Genomic DNA, 19,443 nt, shown 5'->3' with positions numbered 1-19,443 from the left:
GTAGAACTGGGTATATGGTGTCTTCATTGCACTATCCTTTCAACTTTTTGATATGCTTGAAATGCTTCTTTATAGAAAACTTGGGGAAAATACAGGGTTTGAAACTCATTGGTGGCAAATGGATTTTTAAAAAGACAACAGGTGACTCTGATATAACATCAGGGATGAGAACCACTGATCCAATGCTCCATTGAACATGAAACTGAGGTGTGAATAGTTGACTTTCCAAAGGTCAGAACAAAGGCTAAAATGCATGTTTCTTGGCTTCCAGTCCTGGGTTCTTTTCTTATATATCCTCTAAAGGGATTTCCTAGATAAGAAACCTGACCTTCTTGAACACTTAAAACTCTTTGTCAGCAGATGAACTGCACAAGGTAAGGAAGGATTTGGGCACTTAGAGGGCACTCAATTGTTAGAGTCAGGTTATTAAAAGATTGAAAATCATTAGACGGTGATAAAAACCTATAAGGTACTAAAAGACAAGGACAGCTGCAATTTATTTTTATTTTTATTTTTTAGAGATTTTATTTATTTGATAGAGCAAGACTGCACACATGAACAGCAGGGAGGGGTAGAGGAAGAGGGAGAGGGAGATGCAGACTCCTTGAGGAGCAGGGAACCTGATGCAGGCCTCCATCCTAGGACTCTGGGATCATGACTTGACACTTAACTGACTGAGCCACTGAGGTGCCCCAGGGACAGTCCTAATTAAAAAAAAAAAAAAAGGAATTGAAGAACTAAATTTTATTTTTAATTTTTCCCAAGATTTTATTTATTTGAGAGTAAGGGGGTGAGAGTGGGGGAGAGAGAGAGAGAGAGAGCGAGAGCATAAGCAGGGGGGAGGGGCAAAGGGAGAGGGAGAAGCAAACTCCCTGCTGAGCAGGGAGCTCCATGCAGGGCTCTATCCGGGGACCCTGGGATCATGACCTGAGATGAAGGTAGATGCTCAACCAGCTGAGCCACCCAGGTGCCCCATGAAGAGCTACATTTTCTTTCGAATAATTTTATTACTTTTTGTGAAGAGAATCCATGAGATTGAATTTTATTTCACGTTTGTAAGATTTAATATACAGACAAAATCACAGATTAGCTAAAAAATCCAGAAGTCCTGATTATTAGTTGGGAAATGAGGTTACAGATGCTCTTGGTGTTGAAAGAGCCCAGGTTCCTTGCAGAGAGAGTGAAGAACTGAAGATGCAAATTAGTAGTAGGTCCCAACGTCTAGTGGGACAGGCATGAGTCTCCATACAAGCCCTGTGTTGGAATTCTGACTCTGCCATTTACTAGTTTTGTGACACTGAACAAGTTACGTGAGCACCCCAAACCTGTTGTCCAGCCCCTCTTGGAGGTACTGTAGCAGGTGCTCAGATACAGCAGTTAACAGAAGATGCTCAAGGTGGTGCCCTCTTAGAAATCCAACAGATTAAGGAATGGGGGGGTCTTCAGGTGGGAGTTCTAACTCTGAAGAGACTGAGAGCAGCTCTTAACCAGGTGGAGATGAAGTTGGTTGGGGAGAGGCAAACGAAGGAAACTTTTTTTTTTTTAGATTTTATTTATTTATTCATGAGAGACAGAGAGGCAGAGACACAGGCAGAGGGAGAAGCAGGTCCTCGAGGGGAACCTGATGTGGGACTCGACCCCAGGACCCCAGGTTCATGTCCTGAGCCAAAGGCAGATGCTCAACCACTGAGCCACCCAGGCGTCCCCGAAGGAAACATTTTAAGGAAATACAGGGGGGCCTGATAGCCTGGAGCAGCTGAGAAACACAGTTCCTATGGCTTTAAAGCAGGTGGTGGCGATTATTTAATGAAACAAGCATGGAAGGACCTAACTCTGACCCAGAAGCAAGAGGAAGGGCCTAGGGCGCGGACCTGAGCGCTTTTAAACTCATTCTCTGGTAGGGAAGGGGATTCCAACCTCCAACCCCACTACAGTAAGACGCCGGCCCTGCAATGAACTCAGTCACCGGTGGGGGAGGGCCTGAAGATTTATATGGGGGGCGTGGCCTCGGGCAGCTCCCGACGTCCTCTTCCGGGACAAGGTGTGTGCCCCGGAAGCACTTGTTTGTTGAGCGACTTTGGGCCCGTTTCGGAGACCGCGCGGGTGTTGTCACCATGTTCCTGTCCGCGGTCACCTGTGAGTGGGGCTGGAGGCGGCGGCAGGGCCTTCGGCGAGGGCGGGAGGCAGGCGTCGCGACGGTGCGGGGCCGGGGGAGCGCGGCGGCCGGGAAGCTGGCGCTGCGACTCTCCAGGCTTTCTGGACTACAACGTCCGGCATGCCCCGCGGCGCGCCTCCCCTTGGGGGCGGGTGGTACTGGGGGGGGGGCGGGTCTGCGGCGCTGGTTCTGGGTCCCGTTGGGGTCCGACGCGGGGAGTGTAGAGTCTGAACAGCAGGAGCGGGGCGCTTTCCCCAGTCCTCCGTACGGACATGTTGGTACAATCCCTGCATGTCCGAATTTGGGGAAAAACCTCAGAATTTTTAGTTCACTTGCTTCGAACTCTGAAGATGGGGAAATGGCCTGAGCCGGGCAGTGATTTACCCTAAGTCAGAACAGCTGGGCTCTGGGTAGTTTCCCTCCTCCACCTAATATGACGGTGGTTCCAATTTGCGTCGGCTAACTTGTCAAACCAGTGGCTTGTTCCATTGCAAATATTTTGCACCTTAGGAGAGGAACATACGGAGCAGATCTTAGATTTGGAAAGTAACCGGTCCACCTGGAAAGGGATTGTGCAAAGCATTATATACAGAATTGTGTTGGTCTTCTTGGATCTTTGTCTTCCTTCTAGAATCCTAGCGGGAGCTCTACAAGCTAGGGAGCAGTTGAATGGCAAGCCATGGCCTACTTCGTGACTTACATATGTATTACAGACATTTATATGAACTTTGTATAAAAAAGCTAATAAATTGGTATTTTCTTTTCTCTTTCAACCCTTCCTCTCTGCAAAAAAGTTGCCAAGAGCAAGTCAAAGTAAGTAAGGTTTTTCTTTCTTTCTTTTTCTTTTTCTTTTTTTTTTTTTTACTTGTTTATGTTCAATTTGTTTTTCCAGCCGCTGCCAGTACTTCCTTAGGTTTAACTAAGCATTTGGTCTGGATTTTCTGAAAGTTGGTTTGAGGATTATTTACTCGGGGAATTGTTTTGGCTCTATGAATTCTTTCAAAAAATATTTTCCCTTCTGCCCAACGACCTACTTAAGTGAGTGTTTAAATAATTGAAGAAGCTCTTGTTGTCTTGTTCCTAAACAAAACATCAGGGTTCCCATGCTCTCTTTTTGGACTACCACCATATTTCTATGTCCTCAGAGGGAGGACCCAGGGCCATTTGTCTGGAGCCCACCCACTACAGGAATCAGGCTGAACAAGCTGTGATTTGATTGAACTACAGTCAGTTTTAATGAGTTTTGTAATCCTTTGCATTCATGGAATAAGCATTTCAAAAATAGCAAAGATTAAAGATTCCACACTATACCAGAGAAACTATAAATACCAAAGTGGCATCTCAAAATAAATTTTGTAGACAATAACTGAAGTAAGATTTTCTGTGTTAAAAATAGGAAAATTCTTTTCCAGGAAAAAAAAATTGGAAAATTCTTACAACCCAAGACACATCACAGATCATAAAACTAGGTATTTTGGATTAAAGTTAATGAAAAACATGTAAGTTAGTGTTTTCTCCAAGATAGCTTTTATTCATATTGCTTTTCCCACAATCCAGTTATTTATGTTAGGGTTCCCCCTTCCAGGTTCTTTAGGAACCTCCCATGCCTTTGGTTTCTTTAGAGTTACTCCCTGCCTCTAATGTTCTTTGTATTCTTCTTGTGACATCTGTCAAATATGTCTTGCTTTATAGACCTTGTCTACACAACTCACCTTCCTTAGTGTACTGTTGTGTACTGTTGGTTCCTGGAGGGGGCAGCTATAGCCTTTTAGAGCTTTGCAATTCCTGTAGTGCATTCCACAGAGTAAGCACTTAATAAGTATTTGTTAAATCTTTTTGAATGAATGACTAATTATTGTCTTTCTTAATTAGCAAGTGTATGCCTCTTATGTGTGAGGCACTGTGCTAGACATCGAAAAGGAGGCAAAGATGTGTAATGTATTGTAGGTGCTACAAATTCTTTTTGGAGTTAGATGAAAAATAAAATAGCATGGTCTACACAGGGAAGCCAGACACATGAAAAAGTAACAGTACAACGTATTAAAAGGTCTAGTGAGGCAAAACATGAACTTTATTCTTTGGATGACTATAACTTAAAATATGAAGGGGAACAAGGTTTTGCATGTTAGCAGTGTAAAAGTTCCAATCCCTTTATTTTGTCCCTTTCTGACTACTCCTATTGCACATCCTGGAAGAGAGGGCTCTTTCTTGAGATGGCCATCTTCACAATTTCGTGACTGGTCACCTAGCATTACCAGTACTTTTGCAAATTCACCCTTCCTGATTTCTCCTTCCAAGAGGTGGGTGTCTGAGTGTTCCCACAACAACAATGTGGTTTGATTTTTGTTGCTTGTTAGTTGATAACCAAGGCACTCTATAATGAAACAAACCTTGGAAATCTGAGCCATTGAAACTGTGGTTTATGGAAAATGTAGGCTGTCTTAGAACTGAACCTTCTTAGGGCTAAGTGATATTCCCACAACTAATACTACTGTACAGAGTTCTCACAATATGCCATCCTCCTGTGACTGACTTTAGTCTATTTCCTCAGCTTGTAATAGCTTCTTTTTAAATCTTAGAACCATTCTGGTGAAAATGCTGAGCCAAGCTGGAACAGGTTACTCCTTCAACACTAAGAGAAGCCGACTACGGGAGAAACTCACTCTCTTACATTATGACCCAATTGGTAAGATTCAGATAAATTACTCCAAAATAAATTCAGATGCTTTCAAGGTCTGCTGCCCTTTCCAGAATGAAGCTTAACATATCTTGGCAGTTTTGCGGCCCCTTTAATTCTGTAGCATTCAGTTAGCAAGTGAGTTTTGAATGTTTACTGTACTGCCACTTACTGTCCCAGGTGCTGGGATATACCAGGACACATTCAGGCTTAGTCTCCGCACTCGTGGTACTTATAATCTGGTTTGGAAGGGAGAGAAAGAAAGAAGAAAATGATGTTCTGCTCAGTGCTTTGAGAGACACAAGCGGGATGCTGAGATACAGCATAAAGTTGGGAAGAGGCAGATTTCACCTCTATTCTATCCTTTAGATAGGTTTCTTTCTGGGAAGGAAACCAGCCATGTAAAAAGTATAGCTGATACTGTTCTGGAAACAAAGAAAAGAGTATCTTCAGAAAGAAAGGGACTATTCTCCTGGGATCATCTAACAGTGGCAAGCAGTTAGATCAGTCCAGATTTGAACTTAAGAAATATGGTATCTGTATATTATGCTGGAAGATAAGAAAAGTCCTTTTCCATTTTATACCCTCTGCTAAAATGCCATAATAAATGGTAACTTTATTTTTTTTTTAATTTTTATTTATTTATGATAGTCACACAGAGAGAGAGAGAGAGAGAGAGGCAGAGACATAGGCAGAGGGAGAAGCAGGCTCCATGCACCAGGAGCCTGATGTGGGATTCGATCCCGGATCTCCAGGATCGCGCCCTGGGCCAAAGGCAAGCGCCAAACCACTGCGCCACCCAGGGATCCCTAAATGGTAACTTTAAATGGTCTCAGTAAGGGGCACCTGGGTGACGCATTCGGTTAAGTGTCTGTCTTATGCTGAGGTCATGATGCCAAGGTCCTGGGATTAAGCCCCACATTGGGCTCCTGGCTTTAGTAGAAAGTCTGCTTCGCCCTCTTCTTCCCCTGCCTGTGCTTTCTCTTTCTCTCTCAATAAATTTTTTTTTTTAAAGGTCTCAGTAGATAGAAGTATTTGTCCAAAAGAGACAAGTTTTCCCAAGGCCAGATTGCCTGCTTACAAACAAAAGACAGCAGCTGATTGCTATTGGTAGGAGCCCAATTTTGTTTTTGGATTTCATGAGCAGATTTATATAAACTAGCAAACAAATTATTTATTTTAAAACTCCAGGCCATTTGTTTCATTTTTGTGTCCTGGATTCTGAACAGTCTCTTTATAATTGCTTCTTAATAAGAACTGTACTGGAGCTTCTGGGTTGGTGACCGTGTAGTGATTGTGGGAGGGTAACCTGCTGGGAAAGGGCATAGAAGCTTTGTGCCCCTTCCCCATACCTTGCCCCTGTGTGTCACTTTTGTCTGGCTCTTCCTGAGTTACTAATCACTGGTAGCTGCTATCAAGATTTTTCTTCTTCTTTTTAAATCATGCTGTATTATCTTTAAGCATAATTTCAGTCACATCACCTGCAGACCATTTTACCCACTGCTCTGGCTGCCAGTCTCTAGTCTTTCTCTCAAGCAGTGGTGAGGCAGATACCCTTTCAATGGGGAAAGGAAATGGTTTGTTGCTTTTGCCAATAACAAAAATGTTGGAGAGCCGGGTGGCAAAGCTCTCATATTGGTATCTTTTGCATGAACTACATCAAAAGAACCAGGGTGTCTGTCTGTTGGTAATCACACCAATTCTTCCCAGGTTAGCACCTCCAGTCACCATACACAGATTACCAGTGTCAAACTTGATGAAATCAGTAATCTTTCCAGTCTCCAAATCAGTCTGAATGTTGTCCTTCACCTTGATGAGCTCAAGATTTCACATGGTGTGAGCATCATGCGTCACCAGTTGAGGGATTCCTTTTGTCCCACCAGAGATCTTTCTCAGTTTGCACAACTTCTACTTGACCTCCTCAGGTGTGATATGATGAATAGCAAAGCATCCCTTGGGGTCATACATCAGATGGATGTCTTGTCAATGCTGGTAACATCCATAAAACCAGCAGGGTAGGTTATATCGGTTCAGACCTTGCCATCAATCTTAATAAAACACTGCAAACAGATCTTCTTTACTTAATCTCCTGTTAGGGCATACTTAAGTCTGTTCCTTAGGAAAATGATGAGTGGGAGACATTCTCTGAGGTTGTGGGGACCAGTAGATAGATGAGAAGCAAACGCACTGGTCAGTTTATCTAGCATCTAGTGCTTTGGAGCTGCACATGCTTCAGATGCTTCTTGGGACCACAAACCATGGCTATGCTAGGGCACAAAAAGAGAGCAGAATTGAGTTGAATTGTAAGACACCCAATTGGTGATCAGAATTGAACTGTTATCAGAATCCTATTCCCAAAATCAATCCCTTATATAATGAAAGACAGTTACTTAACCTCATAATCAGCTTTTTCATTAACTAAGACCTTATAGACTCTTACTTCTGGCCAAGATGGAATAATAGGAACGGAATTTCCTTCGCCCCCCACCCCCCCCCCCCCGGAAACAACAAAAGGACAATAAAGGCAATAAAAGACAGTGATCCCTAAAAGAAAGGAAACAAACAAGTGCTTTGAATGATCAAACAAAATGGAAAGGTCTGTCTTACCTATACAAATCTCGTATCTTCAGATGTCATGAACACAAGCACCTGTACTCTCCAGGCAATGTCCATTTTGTAGATGAGGAATCTCTTGTCAAGAATCTTCTTGATTAATCAAGGACACATAGCTAAAATATGTTTAAACAAAGATTTGAACTCAAGACTGTCTGACTCCAAAGCCTGGGCCCTAAACTACTCTATGTAGGGACCTGTTACTGAGAGGTTTCACAGGAGGTTAAACCCAGCAGTGCATGATGTCTGGGCAGGCTCTAAGTGAGAATCCTGGCTAACAGCTACATTTTACATTCATAGCCACCTTCAGAGTCTGTACAGAAGGTCTCACAACCACTATTGAACTGTTCATTATGCTGCATTCATTAATGTCTAAGAAAAATAAAAATATCACCTTCAAAATAAGCCCTCTTGTCAGCTTAAAATTGGATAATTTCCATTCTTCAACAAAAGTAAAATTCCCTGCTGTTTTTATGGTGTTAAAAATTTTGGTCATTCTTTATCATAACATAAAAGAGATTCTAGGGATCCCTGGGTGGCGCAGCAGTTTGGCGCCTGCCTTTGGCCCAGGGCACGCTCTGGGAGACCCTGGATCGAATCCCACGTCGGGCTCCCGGTGCATGGAGCCTGCTTCTCCCTCTGCCTGTGTCTCTGCCTCTCTCTCTCTCTGTGTGACTATCATAAATAAATAAAAATTAAAAAAAAAAAAAAGATTCTAGGTTTGTACCTGATGATTGGGAGTCTGAATTTCAGGGTGATACTTCATATGGTAGAAAAATTACTAGAATGATAGAGTATGTGTCTTAGTCCTTTTGGGTTGCTATAACAAAATACCACAGACTAGGTGGCTTATAAACAACAGAAATTTATTTCTCAGAGTTCTGGGCCTGGGAATTTCCAAGATCAAGGTCCCAGCATGGTTGCTTTCTGGTGAAGGCCCTCTTCCTGGTAGCCTATGGAAGGGCAAGCAGGCATTGTGGGGGTCTTTTATAATGCTTACTCCTGTTCATGAAAACATCCTCATGACCAAAGTACTCCCCAGAGGCCCCCACCTCCTAATACCATCCTGTTTGGGGTTAGGATTTCAACATATGCATTTGGGGTAGGGAGAACACAAGTATTCAGACCACAGCAATATGATACTGAGTTGGTGTGGTATTTTTCTCCCTCTGATTTCTTTAGATCAGCTGATGAAAACTCAGAGTGATGAACTTTAAAGTAATTGTTTTTCTAGCATTAAGCTCCCTTAGAGTTTATTTTTAGAAACTTGTCCAGTGTTAACAAATGTTACTTGAATACCTTTTATATTTTCAGTATGAAAATGTATCAGGATTTTCATACTTAGTGTATAAGTGTTAGGAGCTTATTATTTATCAGATTGATTTTAAGTTTTGAGATTGGGAAAGAACACAACCATGAGCAGTTCTGATCATAAGTTGAAAGTGGGAGAACAGATTCATATATAAATTTCAAACAAACTGTTAGAGCTTTTCTGATAAGGGATGGTCTAAGCCTTGACCGCACAACTTTGTCTTTTCTGAAGAAGAGAATGTTCTGGAACAGTGGACTGCTTGGCTTTCTGCCCACCTCCTGAATACCCTGCAGGCCAGAATGTTGATGTTCGCCTTGGGGCCTGCCCCATTGCCCAAGGTACCAAATAGCTTGGCAGTTCTCCCAGCATATATTATTGCAGTGAGTAAATGGTTAGTTTAAGGGTAATGTTTTATTAGTCTGCTTTATAAAGGAAACAGAAGAGTTCCCAATTATTTGAGCATTTCATAGCATACTCTGGCTAGAACCAGCCTGTGTCTTTTCAGACTCCTTTTCCTCATATAAAGCTAGATGCTCATTTGCAATGAGGAAGGATTAAAGGCTGAGGCGTAAGCTTATTTAACTTTGCTAAATATATGAAGGCTTATCATAAAGAAAATGAAAACTTGTCAGTTTTGATTCCTTGGATGACTAAACAAGACAATATAGACTTTAATTGAAGCAGAATAGATCTAGGTTAGATGTAAGGAAAGAGTTTGACAGATTCATTCTTCTATGAATTAAGCAGCAAATATTTTGACAGAAAATTAATTTATGATTAAGGATAGCAATGTGTCCTTTCAATTCAACTGTATATCTGACAACAATTCTGTGAGGGAGATGGAGTTATCCCCCTTATAGGGAAGCAAACTGAAAGCCGAGCATTTTGAGAAATTTGCCCAAAGACTCATAGCAGATATAAATGTAGAGCCCAGGTTTATTTATTTATTTATTTAAATTTTTATTTATTTATGATAGTCACACACACAGAGAGAGAGAGAGGCAGAGACACAGGCAGAGGGAGAAGCAGGCTCCATGCACCGGGAGCCCGATGTGGGATTCGATCCCAGGTCTCCAGGATCGTGCCCTGGGCCAAAGGCAGGCGCTAAACCGCTGTGTCACCCAGGGATCCCTAGAGCCCAGGTTTAAACCCAGTTTCAACTCCAGGTTCCTACTTTTTCTATGAAATGGACCTAAGTTAACCTTCCTATTATTTTTGAAATCGGGGAGTGCTATAAGGCATTTTAAGAACAATGAAAACCTTACTGTCCAGCACTAGTCCCTGACCTTTTCATCCAGGCAAGTAGTACTTTTTTAAAGATTTTATTTTTATTTGCTTATTTTAGAGAGCATCTGCACATGCATTAGTGAGGGGAGGGGCAGAGAGGAAAGGGGAGGGAGAGAAAATCTTGAGCAGACTGTGCTGAGCATGGAGCCCAAAGCAGGGCTTGATTTCTTTCTTTCTTTCTTTTTTTTTTTTTTTTTAAGATTTTATTTATTTATTCACGATAGACATAGAGAGACAGGCAGAGATACAGGCAGAGGGAGAAGCAGGCTCCATGCCAGGAGCCCGACGTGGGACTCGATCCCGGGACTCCAGGATCGCCCCCTGGGCCAAAGGCAGGCGCCAAACCGCTGAGCCACCCAGGGATCCCACGGGGCTGATTTCTGACCCTGAGATCATGACCTGAGCTGAAACCAAGAGTTGAACACTCAACTGACTGAACCATCCAGGCACCCCAGGCAATTAGTACTTTTGTTTTGGTTTTGCTTCAGAGAGCTGTACTCTGTTATGGTATTTTCAATAATGAGATTTTGGTTATAGTTTTCATTCTATTACCATACTAGAGAATCCATATTTGGATATATTAAGGCATCTCTGGAAAGTATAAGGTTTGATGTGTATTTACTCTTCTAGCCAGACTGCCTTTTCTTCCTTGGTCTGCTCAGTTCTTGTTGCTTTTTTCTTTGGAGTCCAGCTCTTGTCTGGTCTTGCTAATCTTCTGCAAGACTGTTCATTAACTGGGTGAAGACTTTGAGTGCTTTCCATGCTTTGTTCCTTGCTTTTTTTAATTTGGATATTTCACATTGGGTGAGAAATGACTTTGTGGGGTACCAAATGTGCCACTGATTGGCTGGTGAGCTTTCCCTTGGCTTCCTTCACATTTTCTCTAGGTTTCTTTGGCCTCTGGGATTGAGGAACTGAGTTTGCAAATCTGCTCCATCCCCGTGTCAGAGGAATAGTAAAATAAGAAAAAGGAGAGTACTTGTAGTCTGATAGGTATTTTTATTTAGAAATGGTGATGCTTTTAGTTTTCTGCTACAACTCATTTTTCTCTTACAGTGAAAACAAAAGTCCTCTTTGTGGAACAGAAGAAAATACGCTCCCTCTAAACAATGGATTGAAAATGAATTTGATTTATAAATGAGAAGACTAAGGGCGGGATACTGATTCAGAAATTCTGCAGTGTGTAATAAAAGAAGAGGAAATAGCACGGAATCACTGCCTCCTGTGATTTGAAGGCCATTGTGAAGAAAAACAATGTACTGAAAGAAAGTTCTTCATATTAGGACATATATCATTGCATCACATTTATTTATCTTTCTGGATATTTTTATAGCCCTTAATAAAAAATATTAAAATAGCCTGTGCTATTGTCTCTTAGTGATGTTTTCCCCCACTCTTTGAAATAAAAAACAACTATATTACTAAAGAATAACCATTGTTTCATATAAAAGAAAGTTTCCATAATGAAACTTGTGCAAGACTTTCCAGTCTGCTCCTCTTTGTACTTCATAGGAAAGGCAGAGTCACTCTCCAGAGTAATCTTGAAAAAACTCTTGTGTGATATAACAGGGTAATGCTGAACAGGAATAAGAAGTGGGCCAGCCTTGTAACACAAAAGAAACCATGAGAACTTTTGTTGTGTGCTTATATAATTAGGAAAAATGCCATTGGTCCAATTCTCAAACTCAGGTCACTAAAGCAGTATCTAGGAGTTTCTAGGAATGCTTTGGACTCCCTTTATCTTCTAATTTCCTTTTTTTTTTTTTTTTTTTTTTAAGAAGAACTGGTATTTCCATAGAGACACAGCTAGGACTTCTGCAGCATGGTACCACACAGCTAACCAACATGGAAATTCCACTGATAATCCCTAATGTTCACATAAAGTAAGACTGCCCTACCCAGATCCATGTATTTTCTCACTCAAGCTATTGTTTACTACAGATTTTCAGAATTACTCAGTTTTCTTCTTTTAAAGATTTTTTTATTCATGAGAGACAGAGAGGCAGAGACCTAGGCAGAGGGAGAAGCAGGCTCCATACAGGGAGCCTGATGTGGGACTCAATCCGGGACTCCAGGATCACACCCTGAGCTGAAGGCAGGTGCTTACTGCTGAGCCACCCAGGCATCCCAATTTTCTTCTGATCACATTTCTGATTGAATATAAGAAGGATCAGCTTCTGTTTTGAGTTGTGCTGGTTAATATCCTACACCACTTAAAGCATTTATGTAGAAGACTGATGGTGTGCTCACCATGACCCCAAGCATGAGGAAACCAGTGTTCCCTCCCTGTGGCCCACGCTGTCTATGGAGGATATGTAAGAGTGGCTTTGGCTTTCTGAAGTTGGAATTAGATGTAGACAGTTGTTGACTTTCAGGGGGCTTGTGGTATTATAGTCCATTAGCTATTTTCTGGCATCTTTTGTTAAAACTCTGCCTCAAAGTAATAATAGGTGAGATCTTCGCTTTTTTTTTTTTGGTTGAAACTATATATATGATACTGGGTTACAAGAAAAATTGTTCACCCGATCCTGGGTAAGCCTGACACAAAGGGTCTGTGACACACAGGAATCACCATTAAAAACAAAGCAAAACAACAGCTTAAAATCTGGCTTAACAAATGATTCGTCCCTTCAGCACATGAGCTTAATGTGGCCCACAGGTGGTGTTTACGTTTTTAAAAAAATCAATTGCTGATACAAACATTGATAAAATTTCAATGAACACCCAAGCTTCTGGCTTCCCTGGCAAAACAAGCTTTGGCAACACTAAGGCTGAATATCAGCTGTCCCTCTTAGGGACTGCTTGAACAGTCCATGTGTGCCCCCTTTATTTAACATTCTCTGCTCCGACTCTAGATATTGTTATCCACAACCCTTGATCTATGGTGGACACATAGTGTTCATAATCTGTTGGCTAGTGAGTTTGCTGGTTCCTGCTGGTGCTAATGTTTGTATAGTTCCTGGGCATGGGATCTTAATTTTGGTTGGCTCTTGCAAATACATAAAAAGCAAAGAAATCATCATTATAAAAGAATAAATGAAAGCTGGAGGATGACTTCATAAATGAACATATTTGCAAATAAAGGAGAAGAGGGTATTTTATAGTAAGCTGCTGGCTAAGAGGAGCCACCTCCCTCCCCCAAGTACATTTTATTTCCAGGTACATTTACTTTAGGGTTAGTAGTAATCAAAACAGATCAAGTGGCAGGTCTTTTTTGTATGGATAAGATGACTGTGTTCCTGCAGCCTGGACGCTGACTGCAGCGATGAAATTGGATCTCTTGAGCATTTCTTCCAAGGACAGATGTGGGTAGTAAGCCAAGTAGAAGGCCAAAGCCCCCACGAAACTGTCACCAGCACCCTGAAATTAAAAGCATAGTTGTGGAGATAAGCATTAGTCACCTGGTGTCCAGATTGTATTTTAGAACTATTCAAGTACAGTTCTTATTTTAATTTTTTAAAATTTATTTATGATAGAGAGAGAGAGAGAGAGAGGCAGAGAGAGAAGCAGGCTCCATGCACCGGGAGCCGACGTGGGATTCGATCCCGGGTCTCCAGGATCGTGCCTTGGGCCAAAGGCAGGCACCAAACCGCTGCGCCACCCAGGGATCCTATACTTCTTATTTTAAAAGAGTTTTAGATTTACATAAAAGGTAAAAGGTAGTACACAGGTTTCCATATACCCCACATCCAGGTAATGTCTAGTAACCCCTGGTAATGTGCTACATTTGTCATAATGGTGAAATAGTATTGATATTAGTTGAACTCCATACTTCATTAATTTGGATTTCACTAGTTTTGCTTAATGTCCTTTTTTTTGTCCCAAGATCTCCTCCAGGATACCCTATTACATTAAGTTGTCATGGCTCCTTAGACTCCTATAGGCTGTGAGCAGTTTCTTGGACATTCTTTGTTTTTGTTTTTTTAAGATTTTGTTTATTCATGAGACACACACACACACACACACACACACACACACACACACACAGGCAGAGACACAGGCAGAGGGAGAAGCAGGTTCCATGCAGGGAGCCCAACCTGGGACTCAATCCCGGTTCTCCAGGATCAGGCCCTGGGCTGAAGATGGGGCGCTAAGCTGCTGAGCAACCCGGGCTGCCCACATTCTTTTTGATGACCTTGATAGTTTTGAGGATGGGTCAGATATTTTGTAGAATGTGCCTCAGTTGGGATCTGTTTCTCTCATAGTTAGAGTGTGGTTATGGTTTTTGGGAGGAAGACCACAGAGGTGAAGCATCATTCTCTCATCACATATATCAAGAGTACATACTGTCACGGGGACTTGCCACTGATAATGTTAATCTTGATTACTTGGCTAAGGCAGTCTTTGCCAGCTTTCTCCACTGTAAAGTTACTTTCCTCTCTCTTTACAAGAGAAGTAAGTCATTAAGTGTAGTCCACACTTAAGGGGAAGAGCAGAGAATTATTTGGAATTCTCTATGGGAAATTTGCCTCCCTCCCCATTTATTCAGCCACCTAATTATATCTGAATGAACTCATGGGTCTTTTTTTTTTTTTTTAAAGATTTTATTTATTCATGAGAGACAGAGAGAGAGAGAGAGAGAGAGAGAGGCAGAGACATAGGCAGAGAGAGAAGCAGGCTCCATGCAGGAAGCCTGATGTGGGACTTGATCCTGGGACCCCAGGATCATGCCCTGTGCCAAACGCAGGCACTAAACCGCTGGGCTACCCAGGGATCCCCCTCATGGGTCTTTAAAAATTTTTTTTAATTTATTCTTTGGGCTATAATCCAGTACTACATTATTTCATTGCTCAAATGTTCCAGCTTTGGCCATGGGGAGCTCTTTCAGTTGGCTCCTCTGTCCCTTTGATATACCCCCATTCTTTTGTTTCTTGAGTGCTTTACTTTCTGATATTATAAGATACTCCAGGCTCATCTTTTATTAGTCTCTGCTTTAGCCCTAGATTTAGCCATTTCTCCATTAAAATGGATGCAGAACAGGGTGAGAGCTATTCAGATATCATTTTCAAACTAAATACAGGGAAAAAACAATTGCTTTCCCTTTTCTCTGAACTTCCAAAGGTCTGAGTTGGTAAAATATATATATATGGGCCCTTAGAAATAGAAAACACCAAAGAAAGTCTGTTGACTTCTGCCTCAGGCAGGGTAATACCTAGTTATGTGTTCATCTAACGGATATATTTAAATTAATTTAAATATGATTATACAAACTCACTTGAAAAATCATTCTGATATTTAATAGCTTTCAGGGTCATTTTCCAGTTTTTCCCAGTTTGTTGTTCCTTATACCCAAGGGTTTTCATAACAAATCTTGAGGTTATACTTCAGACTTCAATGAAGAGCCTTGGCACACAAGATTGTTCCAGTTGCAATTAAAGTATTTAATGAGCTATATGCCCAGGACAGCGATGGGTGCTGGTAAAAGGGTGGATTCCCTTTAACCCATTGTGGATTAAATGCTAAGTAGTATGGCAGAGTTTATAAGTGCTGTTGGATTTTTTTTTTAAGATTTTACTTATTTATTCATGAGAGACAGAGACAAAGGCAGAGGGAGAAGCAGGCTCCCTGAGCGGAGCCCGAAGTGGGACTCGATCCTGGGACGCTGGGATCATGACCTGAGCCAAAGGCAGATGCTCAACCACTGAGCCACCCAGGCATCCCTATGCTGTTGGATTTGAAGAAAGAGTTTGAAGACAGCCTCCCTGAAGAAGGGAGTTCTTATAGACAAGACAGATTTATAGAGAAGGCAGGCCTCAAGGAACAAAGACACATGAGGAGGAAGGAAAAGAGTGAGCTCATGAGACAGTGAATGGCTTTAAGGAGAATGACATTTCCCCTTGTTTACACAGATAAAGCAGTCAGTCTTAAACTTGCCAAGGAGTCATAGTAACCCAGGTGTGAATTCAACACTTTCCTTCCTCCCATAAATGTTTTTTGAGTGCCCAAAATGTGTCAGGCGCCACGCTAGATGCTTTGCAATTGTTTGTATCAGTCTTTCCTGACGGAAACAATGGAGTAAGAGAGACAGGGCTCTTGCCCTCCCTCAACACAATGTTTACACAACCCACACTCCCTCAAGTGGGGGCAGGGAGGGGAGAGGGACAGACTCCCCACTGAGCTGGGGGCCCAGTGTAGGGCTTGACCCCAGGACCCTGCAGTCATGACCTCAGCAGAAGGCAGACACTTAACTGAATGAGCTACCTAGGTGCCCCAATATTTGGTTTTCTTTTTTTTTCTTTTTCTTTTTTTTAAAGATTTATTTATTTATTTATTCATGATAGACAGATAGATAGATAGATGATAGATAGAGAGAGAGAGAGAGAGAGAGAGAGAGAGAGAGAGGCAGAGACACAGGAGGAGGGAGAAGCAGGCTCCATGCCGGGAGCCCGACGCGGGACTCAATCCTGGGACTCCAGGATCGTGCCCTGGGCCAAAGGCAGGCGCTAAACCCCTGAGCCACCCAGGGATCCCCCAATATTTGGTTTTCTTATTGACAAGGTATGTGGACAGTATTTTTTTCTTTTATGTATCTTTTATATTATTGCTTAAGGTTATTGTTATGAGCTGATAATATTTTTCAAAAAAATTTAAGAGAATAAACATACTTCATGAATAGGTAAGTCATATTTATGTAACTCTTTCACCTTTAACTTGTAGCCTGACCAGTGCAAAGGCACAAGGCTGAGGGGAAACATTTTAGCATCACTGACAGAAATCAGTTTTATATACTCCTGTTGGCTAGTGGAGTTATTTAGCTGCAGACAAGGTCTTTAAGAATGTATAAAAAGTATTGTACTTCTGTCTGAAAAGACTACTGAAATAATTTAAATTGCTTCTCATTATAGCCAAAGCCAGGGAAACAGTGTTTGATAGAACTGTATGTGTTGGAAGCATTATTTAGGCAATGGTGATTTTCACAACTTGATTTCCTTTCATTCTTAGTGCTACACACTGTGTTGATAGAAACTACAAAGGCAAACCATTCCTTTATTAAAAATAGTTTCTCCACATAAAAAACCTCTAAGCTAGGGATGTCTGGGTGACTCAGCGGTTGAGCACCTGCCTTTGGCCCAGAGTATGACCCTGGAGTCCTGGAATCGAGTCCCACATCGGGCTCCCTGCATGGAGCCTACTTCTCCCTCTGCTTATGTTTCTGCCTCTCTCTCTCTCTGTCTCTAATGAATAAATAAATAAAATCTTTAAAAAAGCCCCTCTAAACTAGATAGCTTCATTATTTTTTTATTATTTTTTTATTTTTTAAGATTTTATTTATTTATTTAGGAGAGACAGAGAGGGAGACAGAGAATGGCAGAGATGCAGGTAGAGGGAGAAGGAGGCTCCTCTAGGGGAGCCCAGTGTGGGACTCAATCCCAAGACCCTGGGATCACGACTTGAGCCAAAGGCAGATGCTCAACTACTGAGCCACCCAGGTATCCCACTATTTTGGGCTTTTAAATTACTATTTTAAACATCTTTTAATAGCCTTGTTAGTTTTTTTTTTTTTTTGTTTCTTTATCTATAGAATACCTTTTTAGACCCTTAATGCATTTTTAGTTTACGGGCTTTTTGTTCTTGTTAATTTGGAAGAGTTCCTTGTATATTTTAGACACTGGTTGCTTGTTGATTTTAGACATTGTAAACATCTTCCACTTTTCTTGTTATTATTTCTTTTATATCTAATATCAGTGTGCCAAAAGTGGGCTTCTTTGAACAGATATCCTTGATTTTGTAAAATCAAATTCAGTACATTTTGGGCCTTATGGCTTTGACTTTTGAAATTTTAAGAACTCTCTCTCCACCCCACCCCCCACCCCTGGCCAAAAGATATTTTCCCTCACTGTTCCTATTTATTTTACAATTTTGCCTTTTACTTCTCATTTAAGTAAGAAAAAATACTAATTCTACCCAAATTCTTTCTGAAAGTAGAAGAGCCAAGGAAACTTTCCAAATAAATTTGTAGGGCTAGCATTAGTGTGATACGAAACCCAGGTAATGATAATTCAAGAAAAAAAAAAAAAGACAAAAAAAAAAAAAAAGACAAAGCAAATCAAAACTTCTCATGAACTTAGATGTAAAAACCTTAAAAAAATTTTAGTAAACTCATGTGTGTGTGTGTGTATCTCATGAACAATAGGGCTTATCCCAGGAATGCAAGATTAGTTTAACATTAAAACTAATTACATTTAAAACTAACATTAAAAAATCAGTGTACGGGCAGCCTGGGTAGCTCAGCGGTTTAGCGTGTCCTTCACCCCAGGGCGTGATCCTGGAGACCCAGGATCGAGTCCCACGTCAGGCTCCCTGCATGGAGCCTGCTTCTCCCTCTGCCTGTGTCTCTGCCTCTCTCTCTGTGTATCTCTCATGAATAAATAAATAAAGTCTTAAAAAAAAATCAGTGTAGTTTTACTATATTAAAAAAGTTAAGAAAATTTTAGTAGAAACAGAAAAAGCACTTGACAAAATTCTACACCCATTAATGATAAGAATTCAGCAAAATTGGAATAGGAGGTCATAACTTGATCTTCTTGATAAAGGGAATTTATGAAAAATCCAGTGAACTCATGATTAATGAAAAAGATTGAATGATTTTCTCCTGATATTGGAAACAGATCAAGGATGCCTGTACTCACTACTTCTATTTGACATCATACTAGATTATAGCCAGTGCAATAAGATAAAAAGAAAGAAAAGGTAAGCAGATTTGAAAGGAAGAAGTAAATCTCTTTCTTAGCAGATGGCATAATCACCTATGTAGAAAATCATAAGAAATCCAGCAAAAAAGCTACTAGAAATAGTAGATTTAGCAAGGTCACAGGACACAAGGTCAATATAAAAAAACAATTGTATTTTTATACAGTAGCAGTGAACAATAAGAAGTTTAAATAATCAAACATAACCACATTAGCATAAAAATATTAAGTAGGTTTAAATGAAATCTGTGCAATATAAATGAATATATGAAAGATTTATACACTCTTACTATGGAAAGTAAAAGAGATTTAAAAAATTCAAATAAATGGTGAGATAAACTATGTTCATGAATTTGGAAAGCCCAGTATTGTTAACGCATCAATTCTTCCTAAACTGATGTATAGATTCAGATTAATTCCAATAAAAATCCCAGTTAGCAGTTTTTAGAAGTTGGTAAACTGATCTCTAAAATTTATATGGAAATACAAAGGACCTAGAATAGATAAAACAATTTTGAAAAGAACAAAGCTAGAGGATATAAACTGATTTCAAGACTTACCATAAGATATAGTAAGCAGACAGTGAGACAGTGATATAAAGACAGACATTGTAGATCATTTGAACAGAAAAGAGTCTGTTAAACAGACCACCAACTTATTTTTAACAAGGTAATTCAGTGGAGGAAAGGATAGCTTTTTCAACAAGGCA

At 40.8% G+C, this 19,443-nt stretch overlaps 2 protein-coding genes and 1 pseudogene across 7 annotated transcripts in view; 1 reads left to right on the top strand and 2 right to left on the bottom strand.

Moving 5' to 3' along the window:
• Positions 1-1,898: 1,898 nt before the first annotated feature.
• Positions 1,899-11,404, top strand: MRPL33 (mitochondrial ribosomal protein L33). 2 transcript variants are annotated; one of them, XM_072767955.1, is made up of 5 exons: positions 1,899-2,136; positions 2,950-2,968; positions 4,735-4,841; positions 8,989-9,095; positions 11,101-11,233. In XM_072767955.1, exons 1-5 carry the CDS (start codon positions 1,953-1,955, stop codon positions 11,101-11,103), a joined length of 420 nt encoding a protein of 139 aa, XP_072624056.1. In that variant the 5' UTR covers positions 1,899-1,952; the 3' UTR covers positions 11,104-11,233. The 2 variants fall into 2 exon arrangements, with proteins under 2 accessions (XP_072624056.1, XP_025871811.1); XM_026016026.2 differs by lacking the exon at positions 8,989-9,095 and having other exon boundaries at positions 2,037-2,136; positions 11,101-11,404.
• On the bottom strand, positions 5,965-7,549 carry LOC112933001 (small ribosomal subunit protein eS4-like; annotated as a pseudogene).
• RBKS (ribokinase) overlaps positions 11,024-19,443 on the bottom strand; it is a 93,877-nt gene continuing 85,457 nt past the window's right edge. For all 5 annotated transcript variants that reach the window (XM_072767943.1, XM_072767942.1, XM_072767940.1 and 2 more), the window contains one exon: positions 11,024-13,404. In XM_072767943.1, coding sequence (XP_072624044.1) covers positions 13,231-13,404 — 174 coding nt within the window. In that variant the 3' untranslated portion in view covers positions 11,024-13,230. The remainder of the gene's footprint in view (positions 13,405-19,443) is intronic.

The sequence above is a fragment of the Vulpes vulpes genome, chromosome 8 (assembly GCF_048418805.1).
Source record: "Vulpes vulpes isolate BD-2025 chromosome 8, VulVul3, whole genome shotgun sequence".
NCBI classification, from domain to species: domain Eukaryota; kingdom Metazoa; phylum Chordata; class Mammalia; order Carnivora; family Canidae; genus Vulpes; species Vulpes vulpes.
The sequence above is the reverse complement of the archived record's forward strand: the minus strand, read 5'-3'. Positions and strand labels throughout refer to the sequence as shown.

Coding starts and splice junctions, on each gene's coding strand:
- MRPL33 (XM_072767955.1), top strand. CDS start 1,953: ATGAACTCAGTCACCGGTGGGGGAGGGCCTGAAGATTTATATGGGGGG. Junction 4,842..8,988: donor CTTACATTATGACCCAATTG/GTAAGATTCAGA, acceptor TCTTTTCTGAAG/AAGAGAATGTTCTGGAACAG.